The 21,317-nt window shown below is 38.6% G+C and overlaps 1 protein-coding gene across 2 annotated transcripts in view; it reads left to right on the forward strand.

Moving 5' to 3' along the window:
- mybpc2a (myosin binding protein Ca) overlaps window positions 1-21,317 on the forward strand; it is a 37,672-nt gene that overhangs the window by 2,438 nt on the left and 13,917 nt on the right. The window contains exons 2-11 of one of the 2 annotated variants that reach the window (XM_079839173.1): window positions 11,485-11,517; window positions 15,844-15,959; window positions 17,794-17,942; window positions 18,020-18,137; window positions 18,516-18,564; window positions 19,107-19,163; window positions 19,505-19,677; window positions 19,849-19,981; window positions 20,186-20,310; window positions 20,728-20,833. In XM_079839173.1, the coding sequence (XP_079695299.1) occupies window positions 15,902-15,959; window positions 17,794-17,942; window positions 18,020-18,137; window positions 18,516-18,564; window positions 19,107-19,163; window positions 19,505-19,677; window positions 19,849-19,981; window positions 20,186-20,310; window positions 20,728-20,833 (968 nt within the window). In that variant the 5' untranslated portion in view covers window positions 11,485-11,517; window positions 15,844-15,901. Of the gene's footprint in view, window positions 1-11,484; window positions 11,518-15,315; window positions 15,327-15,843; window positions 15,960-17,793; window positions 17,943-18,019; window positions 18,138-18,515; window positions 18,565-19,106; window positions 19,164-19,504; window positions 19,678-19,848; window positions 19,982-20,185; window positions 20,311-20,727; window positions 20,834-21,317 lie in introns of those variants that run through there. The other variant, XM_079839174.1, reaches the window with a different exon arrangement.

Consider the following 21,317-nt stretch of genomic DNA (forward strand, 5'->3'; position numbering starts at 1 on the left):
AAATAACTGGATTGTTATCTGTTGCTCCTTCTCTTATCTATTCTTTCTTTTTTCTGTCATCCCAGCTTCACACTTCAGACCACACACGAGGCCCCTCTTTTAGTTTATTGCTTCTTAAAGATCACATTTACCACCCTCCACTCAAGTCCCCCAGTCACATACACGGGCCACTTTGCGTTGAGTCGAGACCTGTCAGGACAAAGTCTGTCTGGATCTCCTGAATCCGTAGTTACTGGCAAAGAGCACGATTCCTTAATAAACAGCTTCCAGAATAGCTCCGTGGCCTTGAGCAGCTTTTAGGAGGGTGTGCAATTTTACAAACAGGCATGTTGACAGTGGAAAAGTGTGTGTCTGTGCATATTGCTCCACGATTATGCGCACTCTGGAATGATAGTACTGTAATAGTGAGTCAAGGCTGTGCGCTATAAATTGTGCATTTGCATTAATATTGAATTGGGGCTGAAATAAAGCCTAAGTAAGTCACATTAATATAAATTACTTCACAAAGAGTCTAATATAATATCCAGGCTTTACCATAATAGTGAAATGTCTGGCCTGTGACAGTTTGAGATGGGTGAACAATTCTTTAGGATTTCTAAATGCTTTGAAATGGCTCTCTGATTACTTGGTTGTGGTTTAAACATCTTCTGTGATATGTTCGATGTTCATTTTCCTTCTTTATAAGCGCGTGTTGCCCTGCCATGCTGTAATAATGTCATTTCTGTCCTGGCAGGACAACAAGAGTTCGGTTCCCCGTAACACTGCTAATGAAACACCCAGAGTATTGAGAATTAGTGACGTTTAAGCCTCTTACTTGGCATCTGAAATGTCATTATTATGATGTCCCCTTTTCCCAAATCCCCCTATTTTCACCACAACAGAGCACAGAAATCATGACGCAGACACTCTCTGTGAACTCTGTGTTCCAGGATGGACAGATTCTAGCTCCATCCTCTTTTTTCTGACCATTTTGTTTGTGTGTGACCAACACATACACACACACAAAAGTTGACTTTATCATACAGGGCTAAAGATTTTTTCTATTGGCCCGATTGGGCCAGTGGTTGAAATTTTCACCTGCCCTGCAATAACACACACAAGTCTGGTTCACTATCTTTGTGAGGACTCTCAATAGACGTAATGGTTTTTATACTGTACAAACGGTATATTCTATCCCCTTACACTAACTCTACCCCTAAAACTTTCTGCATTTTTACATTTTCAAAAAAACAAATTTTGAATGATTTATAAGCTTGTTTCCTCATGGCGACCTAAATTTAGGGACCCACGGTGGCAGTCCCCATGAGTCTGTGTGCATTCAGGTTGAATTCCCCACCGAGATAGAAAAACATGAACACACGCACACACATGCAGCGACAGTTGTCTTACCATTCAATGTCTTAACATTCAATTTCCAGTTGGGATAGTGTAGCATTACCTCATACCCGTTAACATCACAACATGCTCCTTGGCATGCATCTCCTTCATGATGGATTACACGCAGATGTGTGAGCGCTCGCTTTTAGTGTGTTTCTGAATATGTCCTCCAACTTAACCGTAATGGGATATGTACTGCATGACCTGATATCGCTCCATGACTGTATTCATAAACCGCTGTTGCATATTGCACACCTCAGCGGTGATCAGTCCTCCTCCTGGAGATCTGGAGTCATGAAATATTCAAGTGAACCCAATGACCTTGATTAGCTGGTTCATGAGTATTTGATTAGATTTTAACTAAACTGCGGGCAGGATGGAAAATTTCCTTGAGCGCACCGGCAAAACCACTGTGCTAATTTGTATCTATTTAACTCTGTTAAAATGTTAACCTTTTCTCCTGCTTCCTCAGCACCCGCAGTATAAATAATTTCTATTCATGTAGAAGCTGCATGTCCATTTAAACAAGGTGGATTTTAAAAGCAACTTTCAAAATATTTTATTTAATTTAATAATTTAACTGCGTGAGTATTGTAAGTAATAAAGTGTTGGCATGGCTGATCAAAAAGGATGGCTCACTGGGCCGGGATCAGTGCAAGAGACACCATAGACATAAAAAAAAAAAAAAAAAAAAAAAAAAAAATATATATATATATATATATATATATATATATATATATATATATATATATATATATATATATATATATATATATATATATATATATATATATATATATATATATATATATATTAAAATGACAAAAATACACAACAAAATTACTGAAACTTTAACTGAAATTAAAATGAAAAAATCTCGATGATGCTAAAATAACACTGTTGTGTATGCTGTGTATTTTTTTTATTTCATATTTATTTTACATGATTTAAAAATAGTATTTATTTTAAAATTTTCACATGTAATTTTATTTATTTTTTCGTCAATGTTTTGTTTACAAAGAAAAATTGTAATATAAAATTATGTAACAATTTAAAGGGGTGGTAAAACACATTCTTTTGAAGGTTTGACTGTGTTTGTGGGGTGCACTGTAACATGTGTTCATGCTTCGTTTTAAAAAAAATTGCCTTATTTTTCATATATTTGACATTTATTCTACACTGCTCTGTCCCTCCTTGTAAAACGGTCTGATGCTTTCCGGGTTGTATGAAGCCAGTCCCTCAAAAATACGCAGTGGGCTCTGATTGGTTAGCTGGCCCAGTGTGTTGTGATTCGCTAACCGCCTAGTGCACGTTTGTCGGAAACGTCACGCCCCTTACCTTTACCGGAGGCTGTGCTTTGGTCAGTATAAGAAACAACGGCGTCAATAAAACCATATGAGCCCGAATCAGACCCAGAACATTTTAGTGAAGATGATCGAGCAGAACCTGTTCAGTCCTCAAGAGTAAAGACTGCGGATCTATAGTGATCGCTACTGAATGGCACTTTACCTTTTGTATTTTTAGAACGATTATAGCCAAATATCTGTCGCAAGAACTATTAACCCAAAACACTAAACACTGGCTTTACTAGTAAGTTAGCCAAATCACACACAGAACCATGTTTAGCATGCCTGTAAATAAACAATACATAAAAGCTCTAATCAAAGAATCATTTACACTAATGTCAGGTTCGCTGTTGAGATTTTAACGTTAGTGTTTGTAACGTTAGGTGTTCGTCGGATAACGTTAAGTATGAATGAGTATTTAACAGACTGGTTTGCAGAACAGTGTTGTCATCTGTTTACTTCCTTGCTACAACCTATTACAGGAAAACACATCGATGAAAAATAAATCAGACTTACAGGTTGTGGCCCGTAAACAGCTTCTGTTTGTAAATCCAGCTTTCAGGACAAGCCGTTGTGCATATCCTGTATTGAACTCGCGAAGTTTGTGGAAGTTTGTGTTGTCCTCCGTGAAATGTGCAGCGCGCGCGTCGTGCATCCACGCACCGGCAGTGTTTTTTTCACGCAGCTGACGTTGTGCAAATCTGGCACTGAAATCGTGAAGACGGTGGATGTTTTCCTCTGTTTGATGTGCTGCAGGGAGCCCCGCGCGCCTGTTCCCCGCTGTCTCAAACACATGTGCATATAACATGCTGTATGTTAAATGCTCTGCAACGCACCCCCGTCCCAAGGAAGGCTGAACAGAGCAAGTACCCCAGACCTGCAATCCGGATGAAAATAACAGCGTTTCCTTGGCATCGCGGCAACAACACTCCAGCCTAACTATACCACAACAGCGCCGCGATACAAAATGGCCTACCCCCCCCCCCCCCCCCCTTTATTTAATATTCTCGGAGGAGGGGTTTATGTAAATATTGAGCCTGGTGATGTCACCAACCCTGGAGGAATGTCTGTAGTCGCCTGCTGGCCGTTTGCTGTAGTTCTTAGAAACTGATTTCTTTAAAAGCAAATATCTCCCTTTGCTTTAAACTTTGAACGTTGTAACTTTGCAGATGTTGTTTATGCTCAAGCAGCAACATTACACGCTAGCTAAAGTTAGAATAGTGAAATCGTGGTTTACCACCCCTTTAAAACTTTTTTATGTAAAGAACGTAAAAAATATATATAAACTGATCAGGCATAACATTATGACATTATGTGAAGTGAATAACTGATCATAATGTCACCTGTTAGTGGGTGGGATATATTAGGCAGAAAGTGAACATTTTGTCCTCAAAGTTGATGTGTTAGAAGCCGGAAAAATGGTCAAGCGTGAGGATTTGAGTGAGTTTGACAAGTGCCAAATTGTGATGGCTAGACGACTGGGTCAGAGCATCTCCAAAACTGCAGCTCTTGTGGGGTGTTCCCGGTCTGCAGTGGTCAGTATCTATCAAAAGTGGTCCAAGGAAGGAACAGTGGTGAACCGGCAACAGGGTCATGGGCGGCCAAGGCTCACTGATGCAAGTGGGGAGCGAAGGCTGGCCTGTGTGGTCCAATCAAACAGACGAGCTACTGTAGCTCAAATTGCTCAAGAAGTTCATGCTGGTTCTGATTGAAAGGTGTGAATACACAGTGCATCGCAGTTTGTTGCGTATGGGGCTGCATAGCTGCAGACCAGTCAGGGTGCCCATGCTGACCCCTGTCCACTGCAGAAAGCGCCAACAGGGGGCATGTGAGCGTCAGAACTGGACCACGGAGCAATAGACCTGGCCTGGCCTGATGAATCATGTTTTCTTTTACATCACGTGGATGGCCGGGTGCGCATGCGTCGCTTACCTGGGGAACACGTGGCTCCAGGATGCTCTATGGGAAGAAGGCAGGCCGGTGGAGGCAGTGTGATGCTTTGGGCATTGTTCTGCTGGGAAACCTTGGGTCCTGCCATCCATGTGGATGTTACTTTGACACGTACCACCTACCTAAGCATTGTTGCAGACCATGTTTCATGGAAACGGTATTCCCTGGTGGCTGTGTCTTCTTTCAGCAGGATAATGCGCCCTGCCACAAAGCAAAAATGGTTCAGGAATGGTTTGAGGAGCACAACAACAAGTTTGAGGTGTTGACTTGGCCTCCAAATTCCCCAGATCCCAATCCAATCGAGCATCTGTGGGATGTGCTGAACAAACAAGTCCGATCCATGGAGGCCACACCTCAGGACTTAAAGGATCTGCTGCTAACATCTTGGTGCCAGATCCCACAGCACACCTTCAGGGGTCTAGTGGAGTCCATGTCTCGACGGGGCAGGGCTATATGCCTGATCGGTGTATACTGCATATCATTTATGTGTGACCCAAAAAAAGGAACTAAAATGTCTAATCTATTTTTACAAACATTCATGGTGATCACTGCTGTCAAGATTAGCTCAAATTTTGCTTGGTTTAATATGCAATGTGCTATCCTGAAGAGAGAAAGAGATCACTGTCAGGAAGTACAGAGGCCATAATTAATCTCAACATCATCACACCATAAACCACACCTTTTGACATTTATTTTATATGATAGCCTGTCTTTACTTCATAAAAACTGGGAGAGTGAATACTTTTAATTAAATGTTTTATTTTAAATCATGTTTTGAAGTTAATGTAAATTATGTAAATCATTTTTGTTATGATATTCAGTGATATTCAGATTAAAATTAATTATAATTCTTGTAAAACTTAAATTCTTATATAGTTTGTAATTACATTCACAGCATGACCCATAGCAACCAGTTTATTTTTATTCTCGGATCAGATGATCATGATCAAACTGTTTCTGCATAGTCACCATCTCCCTAATCTTCATTTTTATCCTTACCACCTCATATTTCCATATATGAAAGCGGTATTTACGATCTGCATCCATAACTCAAATCATCAGTACTGTCACGCAGAGACTGATAGATATTGTGACGTTTCTCTTAAGTGTTTTCTCTTCCTGCCAAAAGAATCACTCTCTCCATCCTCATAAAACGGGGAGACTTCATCATGTGCAGCTGACCCTCCCTGCTCTTGTATCCACTCCAAATGCTTCTAATGCCAAAGACACTCCATCACATACCGCTTGTAAAAATAGCTGCTTTCAATCTGGATCTGAGGAGCTGAATGAAGCCTGAGGGGAAAAAACATCTCTTTTTTTTGTTGTTGTGATATCCTTAGAAACACTACATACATCACTTGGCTGTTCCCATCAGTCTGTTTATTTTGAAATATTTTAAGTGGAATTCATTAAAAATCAGAGTTGAAGTCATGGCCACCAGCCAGTTGCAACAAACCCCTTACATTAGAAAAACCCTTGTGTTAATGAAGGTTTTCCTAACATGATGCATTTGTTGCAACTGGACCACAGACCCAGAAAACAGTAGGACTGGGTATCGATACAATTTGTTTCCAATTTACAAGCAATTGATTTAATTCCAATTCACTTTGATCAATTCATTTTGGTTGTTTGCACAAAAAACATGATCTCTCAGCAAATTAGGGTTTGTTATCGTTTGAATTTTATTGATTCTGATTCTGATTCTTCTTATCCGATGCTTATAGATTCCTAATTTCGATTCCAATAAGGTAAAACTTAGATATCATTCACATTTATTCTAAGTAATGCAAAACATTTAATTGTGGCTGAATACCATGAACAAAAATCAACAGGCTAAAGAACACTTACCTATGGTTTAAAAAACCACCGCAAAAACAACTAGCCTAACTAATATAAATTTCAAGCATTATTAAAGACAAGTAAACACTCAGTAATTTAAAAAGAACAACAACAAAAAATAGCAACAATTGCACAAATAATAAAAACAACTGAACAAAGATATGACTGAAATAAAATGTAAAATAACTGCTACATTACAAATATAGTTACAAAAGTTATTCAGTCAAAACAGCTTTGTCTTTTGTTATTATAAAGACGGCTGCAGCAATTAGGCTGCTGTCACTTTAAGAGCTGCACAGATCCAATATACTCTTAAGGCCCTTTCACGCTGAAAGCGAAATTCGGCGTGAATGTTCGCCGCGATGATGCTCTTGGATCGAAACAATAGATCCCTATGGGGCTACTCACACGGGGCGCGAACTTTTGCGATGCGAAAAAAGCACGGATTTTTCCGACCTGTGTCGATTTTTGCCACCGTCCCTCCACAATGAAATGGGCCGTCCAATTAGATTTGCGCCTTAGATCACTTGTACGGAGCTAGAGACAGGCTCCAGAAGAGAGCAGAATCTCATTGAGCCCCATGTTAAAATGCCCAACTTTACAGCAGATTAAAACATGTTTACAGCCTGGTACAAATTGTGGTTTTGGTCTATATGGCTAATTTTGCCCTTCATGACATCGCGTCACCTCAGCTCCACCCATGTCCCGCCTCTTTGCCCATTTTCTGTTATCCGGGCAATGGCCAGCTCGTCCCTATTTTACGCTTCAAAACTGCTCTTCAGAATCCTATGGGTGACGTCACGGACACTATGTCCATATTTTTTTTACAGTCTATGGTGGTACCAAATTAGCCCAGTGTGCAGGTGTAAATGGTGGTGGAGGTGATCAGTCGTTTCGTGTTCTGTGTGAAAGGTCTGTTCCTCTGTGATTCGCCTCCCTTTATCGCATCGCGCTCAGTGTGAAAGGGACTTTATGGCATGTGCACACCAAAAGCAAATGTAATTATTTGCACAAGTAGATTACATACAAAAGTAAATGCAACGTGGCGGGCGATGTGAATGAGGCGAATTAGGCGTTGTGAATGGCGCTAAATCGTGCTTTCCGGGCAAGTTGGAAAATTTCAACTCGAGTGGAAATTCGCATGACGTGTTTTCGTGCAAGCCAATCAGCGAACAGCTGATCGCTCTCCCGTCTCTCAACCTCTTCCACCCAGACAGCCATAACAAAAAAAACAAAAAAAAAGATAATTAAAACAGTTATAACAGCTCTCCCAAGCCAACTTAATAAGAATTCAAATAAATAAAAACATGATACAGGTATAAATGAATTAAAAGAGTAAAAAGATACAAAGATGAAACCAAAAATAAAAAAACAGGGTTAAATTGTAAGCAGTTCGGACAAAGCACAGAGCTCATTCAGCAAATAGCTAAACAGATGTGTTTTGAGTCTGGATTTGAATGTGGCTACTGTTGGACATTAACTGAGACCCAGACCCAAGACTAAGACATTTAGAATATTATGCTTGTAATATCTTTTAAAATATTGTGTTTGTATTGATTAATATTATTCAGTACTCTAAATTTTTTTGTCCTTGTTCTTTATTTGAGAGGGCATTCATTTTAGATTGTATTTGCAGTATACAATTCTCCCGCAGTTTCTCTTGAAGCCAATACGGAAGTGACTTAAACTGCAATTCATCGACTGGCCACTAGGGACAGGCTCCAGAAGGAAGCAGAATCTCATTGAGCACCATGTTAAAATGCCCAACTTCAGTGTGCCGCACTTTCGAAGGGCAGAGGTCACGTTTTTTGGGGGTTTTTTTAGTCACACTCGAAACACATTTGAGCCTGACTCTAAACACTCAGAGTCAGACATTCATTCAGGTTCTGTTTGTATAACACTGTATGTGACAAGTCAAAGTGCATTGGAAGCATATATGTGGTGATATGCAAAGGGCATTTGTCGACATTAACGCATAGTGGTGTGGGTAGACATGTTAACTCAAGGCCACACGCAGTGAGGCCCCTGCTTTCAGTTATCACATCCCAAGATGTGTCTGAGAGACTTCACAATGTTGTGAAAGTTTATCTTCCCCCACTGGCCTGTCAAAATGGTTGAAATTAACTGACATATCCTCTCGTAATTGTCTTCACTCTGCATTTTGATTGGTCAGGTGGCTTATGGCTCAAGACATGGTGGAGTAGAGAACTGTAGAAAAGTGGTGGAGTAAATGTCATAAGAGATTACCTTTGTGAACATTCAACGGCAGTTCCTCGGCCAAACAGAGTGAGGGGTCGAAGAGAGAGGAACAAAGAGTAGAGCGTGATTTGTCAGCAAAGTGAAGGAGAGAGTACTTGCGCTGTAGGCTAATGTAACTAAAGTGAGCAAATTATGAGTGCAGCCATGTATATGATATCGTTTCAAATGCTGATGCTGGTATTTCAGCCTGCACTCAATTTCAGGGCATCATGTGGTTATTTTTCTAGGTTTCAGAATCGCTGTATGACCAGGCGCCGGGGGGTAGCGTATCTGTAACTACTATGGATTAGCTTAATAGGACCTTCAGACAGAAATGATTACGGACATAAAAACTGAAATATTCTCCAGCCTATATATGGAGTAGATATGTAATCATAGATGCTGTATTTATGGAAATGGATTCACATTATCGACACAGAGAGAGGCATAGGAGACGAGAGGGCATTAGACTGGTCGTTTACACTTTTCTCATATGATGTTTATGTAATGCACTTTTAGATATCAAGTCTTCTCCGTGCTAATTTAACACGACCACATTAAATTGGGCCCTTCTTACTGACCTTATGATCTCAGTCTGGCTCTCTCCCTCAGTTAAAAAGATTTAAATATCATATCAATAAAGTCCAATTCTGAGATATGAAGTTGCAACTGCAATAAATACAGTAAGATTGTGAGATCTGAGTTTTCTAAAGTTGTAATTATCTTGTTTTAAAAATTATTTTGATATGCTTCCAAATGGGCTTCTGTACTATCACTATCGTTCTCCTGGTCCCTTTCAAAGAAAAATAATAATAAAGGGAGAGAAATGGGGTAATAAACTGCTGTGCAATGTTATTTTAGTATTATTTATATACTTTATTTAATTATTTAATTTATTTTTATTTCAGTACTTATCTACTTACAATATCTTATTTAAGCTTTATTTCAGCTACCAAAAACAAGTTTATAAGTTTTGTTTAAACAGTAATAAGACTGCTGCAGTGAAGGTGGTTACGTTACATCTCTGTGCATTAGTGTTTTAGCATTAGCATTAGAGCCACACTGGCCTCCATTTGACTTCTTCTGACACCTACACTTTTAGAACGTGTGTGTTTGTGTGTTGATTGTGAGTGTCTGTTAGTTTTTTGCGCTCTGACTGTATGTAGCAGTGACAGGGACCAAGACTAGCAAGACGGAGAGAGTGCTGACAACTGGAAACCAGAGAATACCCAACAGTTGAGTTGAGTTGAGTTGAGATGAGATCAGGAGCCATTAGAGAATTCAGGTAGAAAAAGAATCATCTGCCTCAATATAGTATTATTTATATCCTATTATAGTATCTATTCATATTTTTTATTTTATTTTTATATTTTAGCAATTGTATGTGTTTTTGTCATGTGTATCAGTTTTTTTTCTATTTAGCTTTATTTTATTTTTTATTATTTCAGCTTTAGTACTGCCAAGGCAACATTTTCATTATACATTTTCATTTTTTTTTAATCTTATATATATATTCAGCGTTATTTAATTTAGTGGAAACTATTTTAGAAACAATAATACAAATGATATAGTTTTAGTCACATTTTGGGACACAAAATGTAAATGTGTGAGTGAATGTCCTGCATGCTTTTTGGATGCTCGACTCGCCACCAGGCTTCTTCTTTAGTTTAACCAGCAAGACTTAATCAGCTGAATTTTACCAAGGAAGTAATAGATGATTAATAGATATTTACTTGAGTTCAACAGATTAGAGCAAGATAATTATATTGGTTTTCATAGCGAAAACAAACCACATGCACGGCTTTGCCTTAATGGATTTAAGAGGAAAGTGCCATTTTAATAAAAAGCTGACTGGATCCTCAAGATTTTTAACTATATTTTAGCCAAGCAAATTAACGCTGTCAGACTAATTCATCATGCGTAAGGTGAGAGCTGCTCGGAGCATTTGTGCATTTCCCAGTGGAGTTGTTACAGGTCCCTGTTTGTGTATAGACGTGACCTTCAGCTGCCTGGTGATCCCGGTGCTCTGTTCTTTTTTGGGATGACATCTCAGCCAGCTTCTTAGATCCTGAGGCAGGGAAAGCATTTATAACTTGCCAGATCACCGTATCCCACTCCTCCTCTGGGATGTGGAGATATACCAGAAGTGCCTGAGCCCCATTAACATATTGCGCTCTGAAAGACAAACCTAATCAAAAATAGACGTGTCTGTACTTCAGTATGCAAGCAGATCACGCAATCTGACCCTCAGCGCCAAGGCCAAGTTCGGTGTCTCGTATCCTTAACACTAAAGAGTGAAGGGCCTACCACTCCCTACAGATTCTGAGTCAATTCGATGCCAAGATTGTGACTTGGAAGGTGATGGTGGTACGATGTAGCAAAAAGCTGTTTACACCTACTGTTGACCAGAGGAACGGACAGCGGAGAGTCTCAGATGCCTGTACTACAAAATACCTTCTGCCTTCACTTTATAGACTGTAAAAACAGTGGGGGTTTTTGATAAACGCAGACTTAAAAATAGGTTTGGCCAACTTTAAAAATGTTTTGTTATGAGGATGTTCTATAATCGTGTATTTATTCTTCTGATTTCAGTCTGAGTCAAGTAAAATGTTCGCCCTCTTGGACAGTTTCATGATTTACAATCTGACAAAACTAATATGAGTTTAAGAGTTTTAACTTGTACATTAACATGACCCCAAATGAATACTGTGATTATAAATTTCATTTCTTTCAGGTGCCAAGGGAGAGAAGGAAGCTCCCCCTGCTGGTTTGTACATGCATTTCTTTACTCTAAAATGATTCATTACATCAAACAGATTGCGAATATTTAGTAAAGCAGCCAAGCTCACTCTTAGTATCTTTTATTCTACAGATAAGCCTGCAGAAGGTGGGTCACCTGCTCTGAATCTGGTCATGAACACCATGTCTTCATTCAGTCTGTTATGGGCACAAGGGGTAGCTTTGCTTCTACAGATGAGCTTTGTGTGTGTTTGCGTGTGTGTGTGCTAGTGCTGCAGGGGGTTAGGATTAGGATTAAGAGGTGTGCTAAATTACACATTAATTGATGGTGTTCCAATTCATCTTTAGATACAGAAAACAAGCCAGTGAATCTTACCGGAAACCAACTAGCAGTGCTTTATCTTAACCGTTTGCTTATATATTGACACATATATCTAGTCTAGTACATTGCTTAGTCGAACAACAATATAATTATTCATCTTAATGCATAAAGACATACTAATATCGTTGACTTGATCTCCTGCCTTTATAAGTAGAAGCACAGCCGGCTTTAATAAATGTGCATTTAACTAACTACGTTCACATGCAGAACCATATTTATTTACTGTTATGTGTCTACATAATACAATTTACATAAATTACAGTATATTGTTTCTACATGCATAAATAACATTATATCCTACTTAACTGCTGAAAATGCATTATGAACAAAAGCTAAGCTTGCTGTGCTGTAGAAGACAACTTCTTATTGCTTTCTTGCATGCATTTAAAAACGAATACAAGCCAATTGATTTATTTTCCAATGGCAGTGGGAGATGCCATCATTACTGTTTAGTTGGCAGAATGTGAGAATGCAGTAAACAGTTTTTTTTCTAGGAAACAACTAGGGTAGTTTTAACAATGTGAGTATATGATCTTAGAATTACTATTTACAATCATTCTACTTTTGATAGTAATTATGAATTTCGCTTCATATCAATGATAAACATTTCGTTCTTTCCACTTTACTGACAAAAAAACAACAACCATGAAATTTGTCAATGTTGTGAAAATAATTTATAATGGTTGTTAAATTTAGTTTATGATCAAAATACATTTAATTTTTATTTTTCTAAATTATGATTGTGTGACTGCATTTATAGAATAAGCTTTAGTGGGTGAGAGATTTAAACTTTATACATCTATAAATGTGTATATGTGTGTTTGCATTTATTGGTGTATGTAATGGATGCATTCCTTTGAACAATATGTGCACTGAATCTGATTGTGAGCCATTATGATAATGCAGCCCATTGACCATGTGCATATATGGTACGTGTTTCAATTTCTCAGTTCATGTTATCATGAATTTGGTGTCATAAACGAACACCCGCACTGGGGTGCAAATCGTTCCCTCTAAAATAGAGCCAAAGCCTTGGCTGAAGGGTGAGATCTGTACACAGTATTCAAATGTGTTTTACATTTGAGTGCAAACATCCCACGGTGACCCCAAATAGTACTTGGACACCTAAAATGAACGAATGTCATTGCTATACAACTAAATATCAAAACAAGTTACATTTATTAACTGTTGACTGTGTTTGACAGGTGCTGTTTTTTCCATTTCTGTTTAAACTTTCTCTCCAGCTCTAGGCTCCAGGGGCAAGATGTAGTTTGTAGTAATGTTGGTGTTTTAACCCGTCTCTCTGTATGTGCTGCCTTAACCTCATTATGCTTCCATTGTTTTTTTTAATTTAGATGATGAGGGCCGCGACGGTAAGGGAAAGAAACACTCCTCTTGGCTCGCTATGTGTGTGTGCATATTTGTCAATGTGCTAGTTGCTTATCTGTGACTACGCATGTGGCTAAATGTCAGTCACTGTCTCTGTCAGTGGTCCACAGGTCTGTCACAGGGGTTCTGACTGGCCAAAACAAGACCAACATGAAACAAATGGTTTGAAATTTGAGATTGCTTTGGCGAATACCAGCAAGACATTTTTCATTCATTTTAGTTAGTTGGTCAGTGAACCAACAAGTCTTTTAGCGACAAAATTGTGTTTTGAGACTCACAATAACAGAAAACAGTCTCCGTTGTCTATTCAAAGTTTCGCCAAAGCATCCAGAATTTGTTATAAATATTTTAGCCTCAACAGGTGCTGTAAGTGATTTTAGGCAAATGGAAAGAAATATCTATTACCTAACAGATATCACTAAAAAAACTAAACAAAGTGCTTTCTTCCTGTCAAACATTTTGAGTGTTTTTAAATACAGAAAGATACAGAAGATTTTTAATAGTTCAGAAACTCCATAGTGGCTAAAATAGTTTACAGCACCTTAAACTATATCCCTTAATTATAGTTTAGGTGAAATATGTTTCATTGGAGAAAATGTGGATATATACATTATTTATTAGAGTGGGTATATATCAAAGTATGTGTGCTTGAGTGCATAAACCAAAAGATGTTTCATTTCAACATCTGACCACCATTTTACATGATATTTTAAGAAATGTAATACTATTTCATTCAGACTAATTTGGTTGGTGTTACTTTTATGATTCACAGACATCGACTTGATGTCTTGCAACCATGTTTTAATTTAACCTCTTTGAATAGAAATGGGGTGTCTTCAAGAAGTCAAGGTTATGCAGTATACTGATACTCTGTATAGTGGTTGTCCCTCTCAAAGTTTCACCATTGGAAATATCTGGATCTGTGTATGAGATCCAGCATTAGAGTGTGATAGTGTGAGGGTCAGGACATTTAGCAACATGAGGTCAGGGCACCAAGAGCTGGACTAGCATTTTCACAGTGTATATGTTTAGTTGCTGACATTGGTGTTAAACTATTTCTACATCTATCTAATCTGGGATAAGTGTATACGGGTAAATCATCTTTATAAAATAGGGTGGGTCGTTCTAAACTGTATAACCATGGTTCCAGTAAGAGCCTTATGCAGTTGTTTTGAAATATAAGCCAAACTATGCATTGCACTGTGACTTTTCATCCATGTTCGGTGTATCACATTAAGTTGCATAAACATAAAACAGAGTGATGTTTTGTTCTCTGGTTTTATGAAAATGCATGACAATGGAAATGTATCATCTGGGTCTTATCACACCATGGGTAGTTTATGTAGCCGTTTGCTGTGCATTTTAATAAATGCACACTTTTTTGTGACATTCATGTCAACTTTTTCTGTAGAGATGTTATCTGATTCTGAAGGAGAGCTGGAAAAGAATGCCAGAATTTGTTTTAAATAACCAGCTATCAAAGCCATTTAACTTGAGTTTAACCAGCATCAACAACTTAAAAAAACCACCCACCCATTTTTACCACTACACTCTAAAAAAAAAAAGGTTATATATGGCACCAAAAATAGTTCTTCGTTGTAATCATAGAGGAACCACTTTTGGTGCTATATGGCACCATATCTTAACATGTTCTGTATATGTTAGTGGTGCTATATAGCACCTTAGTCAAAGAACCGCTGAAGAACCACTGAAGCACCAAAATTGGTGCTATATAGCACTTAAAAAGGTTCCCCTATGATTACGAGCCAAGAACCATTTTTGGTGCCATATAGAACCTTTTTTTTTTGAGTGTATGATCTTAATGGGTTTCAGTTGGAATGACTGGTTAATTGAGAAAGTAACTTAAATAACGGCTATGCACTTCATTCTGAAAAGCTGAAGGACAAATGGATTTTCTATGTATTTGTGTTAGTATGTACAGTATGTGTATATGAATGTCTTAGAAGAGCCCTTTATAATGTCTTAATGTTGTGCCCTATATAACTTCCTAATGGTTTCCCCCACTCTTTCTCTCTTTTTCTTTAATACAGAATTGCCTGAGGATGGTAAGACACACAAATCCTTTAGCATGTATTGTCAATGACATATACATGAAAAAAAAAAGTTTTATTTTTCATGCAAAGGAAATTTTGAAAGTGTCTTTCACATCCCAGTGCAGATCTTAAAAATATCGTTCACACAAAAATTAAAATTCTGTCCTCTTTTACTCGCCCTCATAAAAAAATATGTTCCGCAAAAGAAAGAGAGTCATGGTTTGGAAAGACATGATGGTGAACAAATGATGACAGAATTTTTATTTTGGGGTGAACTATAGGTTTAAAGATCTGGAAAGGTTTAAAGGTGAGAGTAATTAATTAATAGTTTTTGTGTTGTAATTATGGGTATAGGTTTGCTAGATGGTGCTAAATGTTTTAGGGAAGCTTTACCACAGGCTGCCTCACATCCTTATGAACAGTAAATATTATGATTAATTCACTCTTTTCAGCCTCTTTTTTTCCATTCATCGTTGACTATAGCCTGTCTTAGTGTCCATTGATGTGAGCTTTTAGCAGTTCATATCAGTTTACTTTTTCATTCTCTGACTCTGCCGGTAGAACATGTCCCAGGAGAAGAGCCTCAGATGTCTGAGACAAGTGGCCTGTTTGTGGAGAGGCCTCAGAGTGTCACTGTTAATAAAGGTGAGATTCTGAACCACAACTGCACTGCTGAATCCACTCTGCTGTATCTAATATCTAAAATTAGTGGTATTTTTTGGTGACTTGTTCTGCAGGTTAAATCGTTACGCCAGTAAGTGATGTGTCATTGAATCATTCACTCATTCTATTTGTTTAAAAAGCTGACTTGTTAAGGCGGGGACACATCATGCCGATGGTTGGCTATCGGGCTGTCTGTTTTTGAGCGTCAGTTGGCTTAGGTTTTCAGAACGTTGCCTCTAGTCGCCGTAGTCGGATCCCGATTCAGCATGTTGAATCACAGTCGGGCCATTGGTGAGAGAGAGAGAGAACAGATTGTCTGTTCAGCTTAGCGAACGAGTCAGTGCATGAGAATAAAAGCAAGTGATGAAAGCGAGCAAAGAAGTCAAGATGGTAAAGACAGTAGACTGTTATAATCTTACCTGATCATTCAATACACTAATATTTTTATAACAACATGGGCCGACTGGAATGAAGAAAGTGATCAGCATGATTGATATTCAAAATGGTTAGCAAGCGCTTTGTTTACGGTTTGTATATCTGCCGTCCTAGTTTCGTTTTCCCTTTTTGAATGACGAAAATAGACTATTGATACCTGCTGATATAGATAGATATTTACTTACACGCAGGTGTAGAACACATGTGCTAGTTGACAGTCGCCTTTAGACCTTTTTTAGTGTGTTCAAGCGCAGCTTTTTGGCCGAGACACAGCCGTCGAGAGGCAACAATATAGTCAGCTTTCGTCGCTGTTAGTTCTTTGATGTCGGCTTGGTGTGTCCCAGGCTTTAAAGGGTACATAACACGCACAGTTACTGCTAATCTCATGTTAATCATGAGTCCCTATAGAGTAGTATTGTATCCTTCATATCTCCGATGTGTCTTTAGTTTGATCGTATTTATAAAAGAAAGATATGCTGTACCAATTCTTTCCGAAAACAGCCGAGCTTGTGCAGGCGTGCAGTGGGTGGAGCTAAAGAGTCACGAGCATGCACGCACACACACTCACTACATTATCGCATTATCCCTGGATAACTTTCGATTCACTATACATTTGTTTTGTTTACATTATATGCACTTACGTGCCGATTGCCAACAAAACACAGACATTTGATGCAGTTTCACTCACCGCCTGCGGTTTCGACTCATGATGGGGAACAAACAAACACACTTGTAGAACTCCGTTGCTGCTCCGGAAAAACAAACTGCATCCACTGTTTCCTTAACGCTGGGTAATCTTTCCCTCACAACCAAAACCACATTTCTTTAGTGACATTGTTGATTTTGTGGTCTAAAAACAAAATGACAGCGCTGCCGACGGCTTCTGTAACCGAATGAAGCTCGTTGATGGCCAGGCTTTTGCTCTGGTCGATGTGCGCACGACCTCATCCGGGAGAAGTGCCCATTCAAGGAAATCTGCCCTTTATGCCATCATACAGGGCCATACTCTAAAAAAAAAAAAATCCAAAACCTATCCGAATCCTGAAGGAGTGTATTTGGCACAGAAATACTCATACGTCGGACGTCCAACTTGTTTTGTTTATTTTTTATTTTAGCCATGTTTAGCATGAGAATCCAACTCTTTAACTGTGTAAATAAGTCAGAATGCATGAAATAGCATTAGACACCAACTTTAAAGAATAAAACATTCATTCTGGAAACAAATGCTTCTACTGTGTATTGCTCGGAGATGGCCAACAGTTAATCAGCTTTTAGTTCTACTGAAAATATTTCTGTTGGTGAAATAAAAATAAAAATACACAAAGTAACTGGCAATATTGTGTTCAGCAATGTTACCCATGTCTTCATTTATTGGTTACAGGGAAAAATGTCACATTTGTGGCTAAGGTGGACTCCTCTCAGATGCTAAGGAAGCCAACTATGAAGTGGTTGAAGGGGAAATGGCTGGATCTGGGCAGCAAGGCTGGAAAACACTTACAGTTCAAAGAAATCTACGATAGGAACACCAAAGTGTGTGAAGGAACATGTGTTTTATTTGGGATTTGTTTACTAGAGCACAGAGTTACTATTTACATTTTTGATACCAGATATACACCTACGAAATGACCGTTGTTAAGGTTGTGGATGGGGATGCTGGAGGTTATCGTTGTGAGGTCACATCTAAAGACAAGTGTGACATCTGCACGTTTGAAATCACCGTCCAAGGTAGGATATTGCGCAGTTATGGGTACAAAGTGATTAATTATTCAAAGAACATTTGTATACAGACTCACAAAATCTCAAGTTATCACTGAATCTGACTAGTACCTATAGCGAGATTTGGAGATCCTCATGTATGTCACAGGACATTTATAAAGCATATAATACTGTTTTCAGATGAAAAAAATCAGTTAACACACCTGGTGTGTGTAAGCGTTAAGTCAATACAGCTGATTCATTATTCAATAGGTATTTAGCTGATTAGATCCTCTCCTGTTAGTTTTACAGCACTTAGTAAATCAGCACTACACATTTATTGGCTTTGACAGTAATCAGATTGCGGGGCAAATCAAACATCATCATGAATTTCATCTTCTCCTTCAGCTGCTGAGGATACAAAGGAAACAAACATTTTGGAGGCTTTCAAACGATCGTAAGTTTGTTTGTATGTCTGTGTCTCTTGCTCATTAGTAACTTGTAGATGTCTTGATTTCACGTTGTTTCAATGTACTGTTATCAGGCTTTTTTTTTTCATATTGTCAGTGTCACTTTACATTTAGATACTGCTGTAAGTGCATGCGCAGATATAGTGGTTTATGCGCCTCATGTTTATACATGCAAGATTATATACTCTACACTATGCATATGATTGAGGGAGCAGTCTGTTGCCAGAAACTGCTCTTCTGAGCAGTAATAATCTCATAGACAGATTGAGAGTTTTTTCCCGCATATCTGAGTGTTTGGCTCCAGGTCCAGCTCCGGGAGGTAAAGGTTTAGCCTCAGGACTGAGCCAGGCTTTTTGTTCTTCAGTTTGAGCATGGTGCTAGCAACACCAAGGTCATCGGTTCGGCTCCCAGGGAAATGCATGAACTGATAAAATATATGTCTTGAACGCAATTGAAGTAGTTTTGGATAAAACAAATTCATAAATGTAAATGTTGGTTAAAATGCTGTATGCATCTTGTTCATTTCTAGGGGAGATGCAGGAGAGGATGCAGGTGATCTTGACTTCAGTGCTTTACTCAAGAAAAGGTTTGTAAGATGTTCTACACCCCATGTTTTTTCTTATTATTCTATTTACTTTATGTGGAATTTAGGTTCTTCGTTTTCACTTTAGCCATCATGATGCAAAGTGTCAATTATTCCCTGTAGATTTAGACTTTAAACTTTATGTTCTGTATGGGGTCATAAGAGAACATATAAGACTACACAGACACACTCACACACACAGATCCCAGATATAAACGTGAATAAATGCTATTCATTTTCTAAGATTCTTTGTTTAGTGTGCCAGCTGTCTGTATGGGTCAATGTTTTTTTGGAGCCCAATGAACAGTGTAACCAAAAATATTTTTGCTTCTTATGTACCTCAGAGAGAGGAAGCAAAAGGAGGAGCCTGAGGTGGATGTGGATGTCTGGGATATCCTGAAAGAGGCCAAACCATGTGACTATGAGAAGATCGCCTTTGAGTATGGCATCACTGATCTCAGGGGCATGCTCAAAAGACTTAAGAAGATGAGGAAGGTGGAGCCCAAAAAGAGTGATGGTGAGACATGCGATGGATGCACACAGACATAGTTTGTCACACACAAACATGCATACGAAGGTCTCAGAGCTCAAATCCATCCCTAATATATAGTTTTGTTTTGTCCATTTTTTTGGAATCGGTAGTTGAAGATTGTAAGGATTGTATATGTTTGCGCTATTTCTGTTTCAGCTTTCCTAAGGAAGTTGGAACCTGCTTACTCTGTGGAAAAAGGAAAGAGAATGCAGCTCAGCGTTGAGCTGTCTGACCCCAATGCTCAAGTCAAATGGCTGAAAAATGGACAGGAGATCAAACCTTCAGCCAAGTATGATCCAGTGTGTTTGTGTGTTTAAACAATTACTCGAATGAACTATTTTGTATAACATTTTGAGAGACCAAAAGGTGCACTGATTATTCATTGATTATGAATGTAAGGATGGGGAAAAGACAATGTCACAGGAGGGCATGATGGTAAGGTTGATGCTCGATGCCTTACATGAGGTTTGTGCTGAATTTCTCTCCCTGTTAGATATGTCTTTGAGAGTGTTGGTGGTATCCGTAAGCTCACTATTAACAAGTGCGCCCTCGCTGATGATGCCGCGTATGAATGTGTGGTTGGAGAGGACAAGAGTTTCACTGAGGTCTTTGTCCAAGGTACACTGTCATTATCATCATCTTCTTCATCCTCATCACTGGCATCATTAGCACACCCCCTCTTTGCAAATTCAGCTGTCTCATTTGTTCTGTCTTTTCTTATCTGTCGCCATCCCGTGTCCTGTCTGTCCTTGAGTGGTAGCCATCTGCCCTATTGATTATTTTAAAACTCTGTCTATGCTGTGAGTCCTTACCTTGTTTTACTGAGCCGTTTGCTTTTGAGCCAGGTCTCTGCTTTATTTCTTGTAAGATATAATTTTTGTCTTATTTCTCCATGGATTGTAGTTGCCATCTGCCCCTGTTACAGAAGTTCCTCTGTACTTTGATGAAAATGTGGTTCATATTCATATTCTGCTGTACAAGTGTGACTGTGTGTTTGAATATATTAACCACTTATTGGTGTGTTTATATGAACAGAACCCCCTGTCACCATCACTAAGATGTTGGATGACGTCCATGTGGTGGTTGGGGAGAAAGTGGAGTTTGAGGTTGAAGTGTCTGACGAGGCAGGCAATGTGAAATGGTGAGATACCGGACCAAACTGGTGACACTTACCTGTTGAATTGGTCACCTGCTTATTTAGTTCAGTCAACAAGACTACACATATACTGACCAGACCAGCTGCACAATTGAAATGCTCAATACATCACTAGCTGACTAAATTAATTCCGGTACTATCAAGGTCAGTATCGCTAATTATAGTCATTTAGAATTAACAAGCCATTATTAACATTAAATAGGCCTAAATAGCAAATTATCTGACTGCTTTTTGTTTTCCGTTTATTACCAACAATTATAGAACACAATGAATCATTTAACAACGACTACAGTATAGTCATGTCAAACAACACAAAAACCTATTAGCCTGTAATAAATGGCACATTTAGATTTAGATGATGCATTTTTCTCTGTCATTACCTCTCTCTGTTTAAGTGAGCAATGTAGCTGAGCGCTGTCTGTGACTGCTTGTGCTTTTCGACATTTCTGCTCATGTTCAGACAAGCAGA

The sequence above is a fragment of the Gobio gobio genome (genome assembly GCF_949357685.1).
Source record: "Gobio gobio genome assembly, chromosome: 1".
NCBI lineage: Eukaryota > Metazoa > Chordata > Actinopteri > Cypriniformes > Gobionidae > Gobio > Gobio gobio.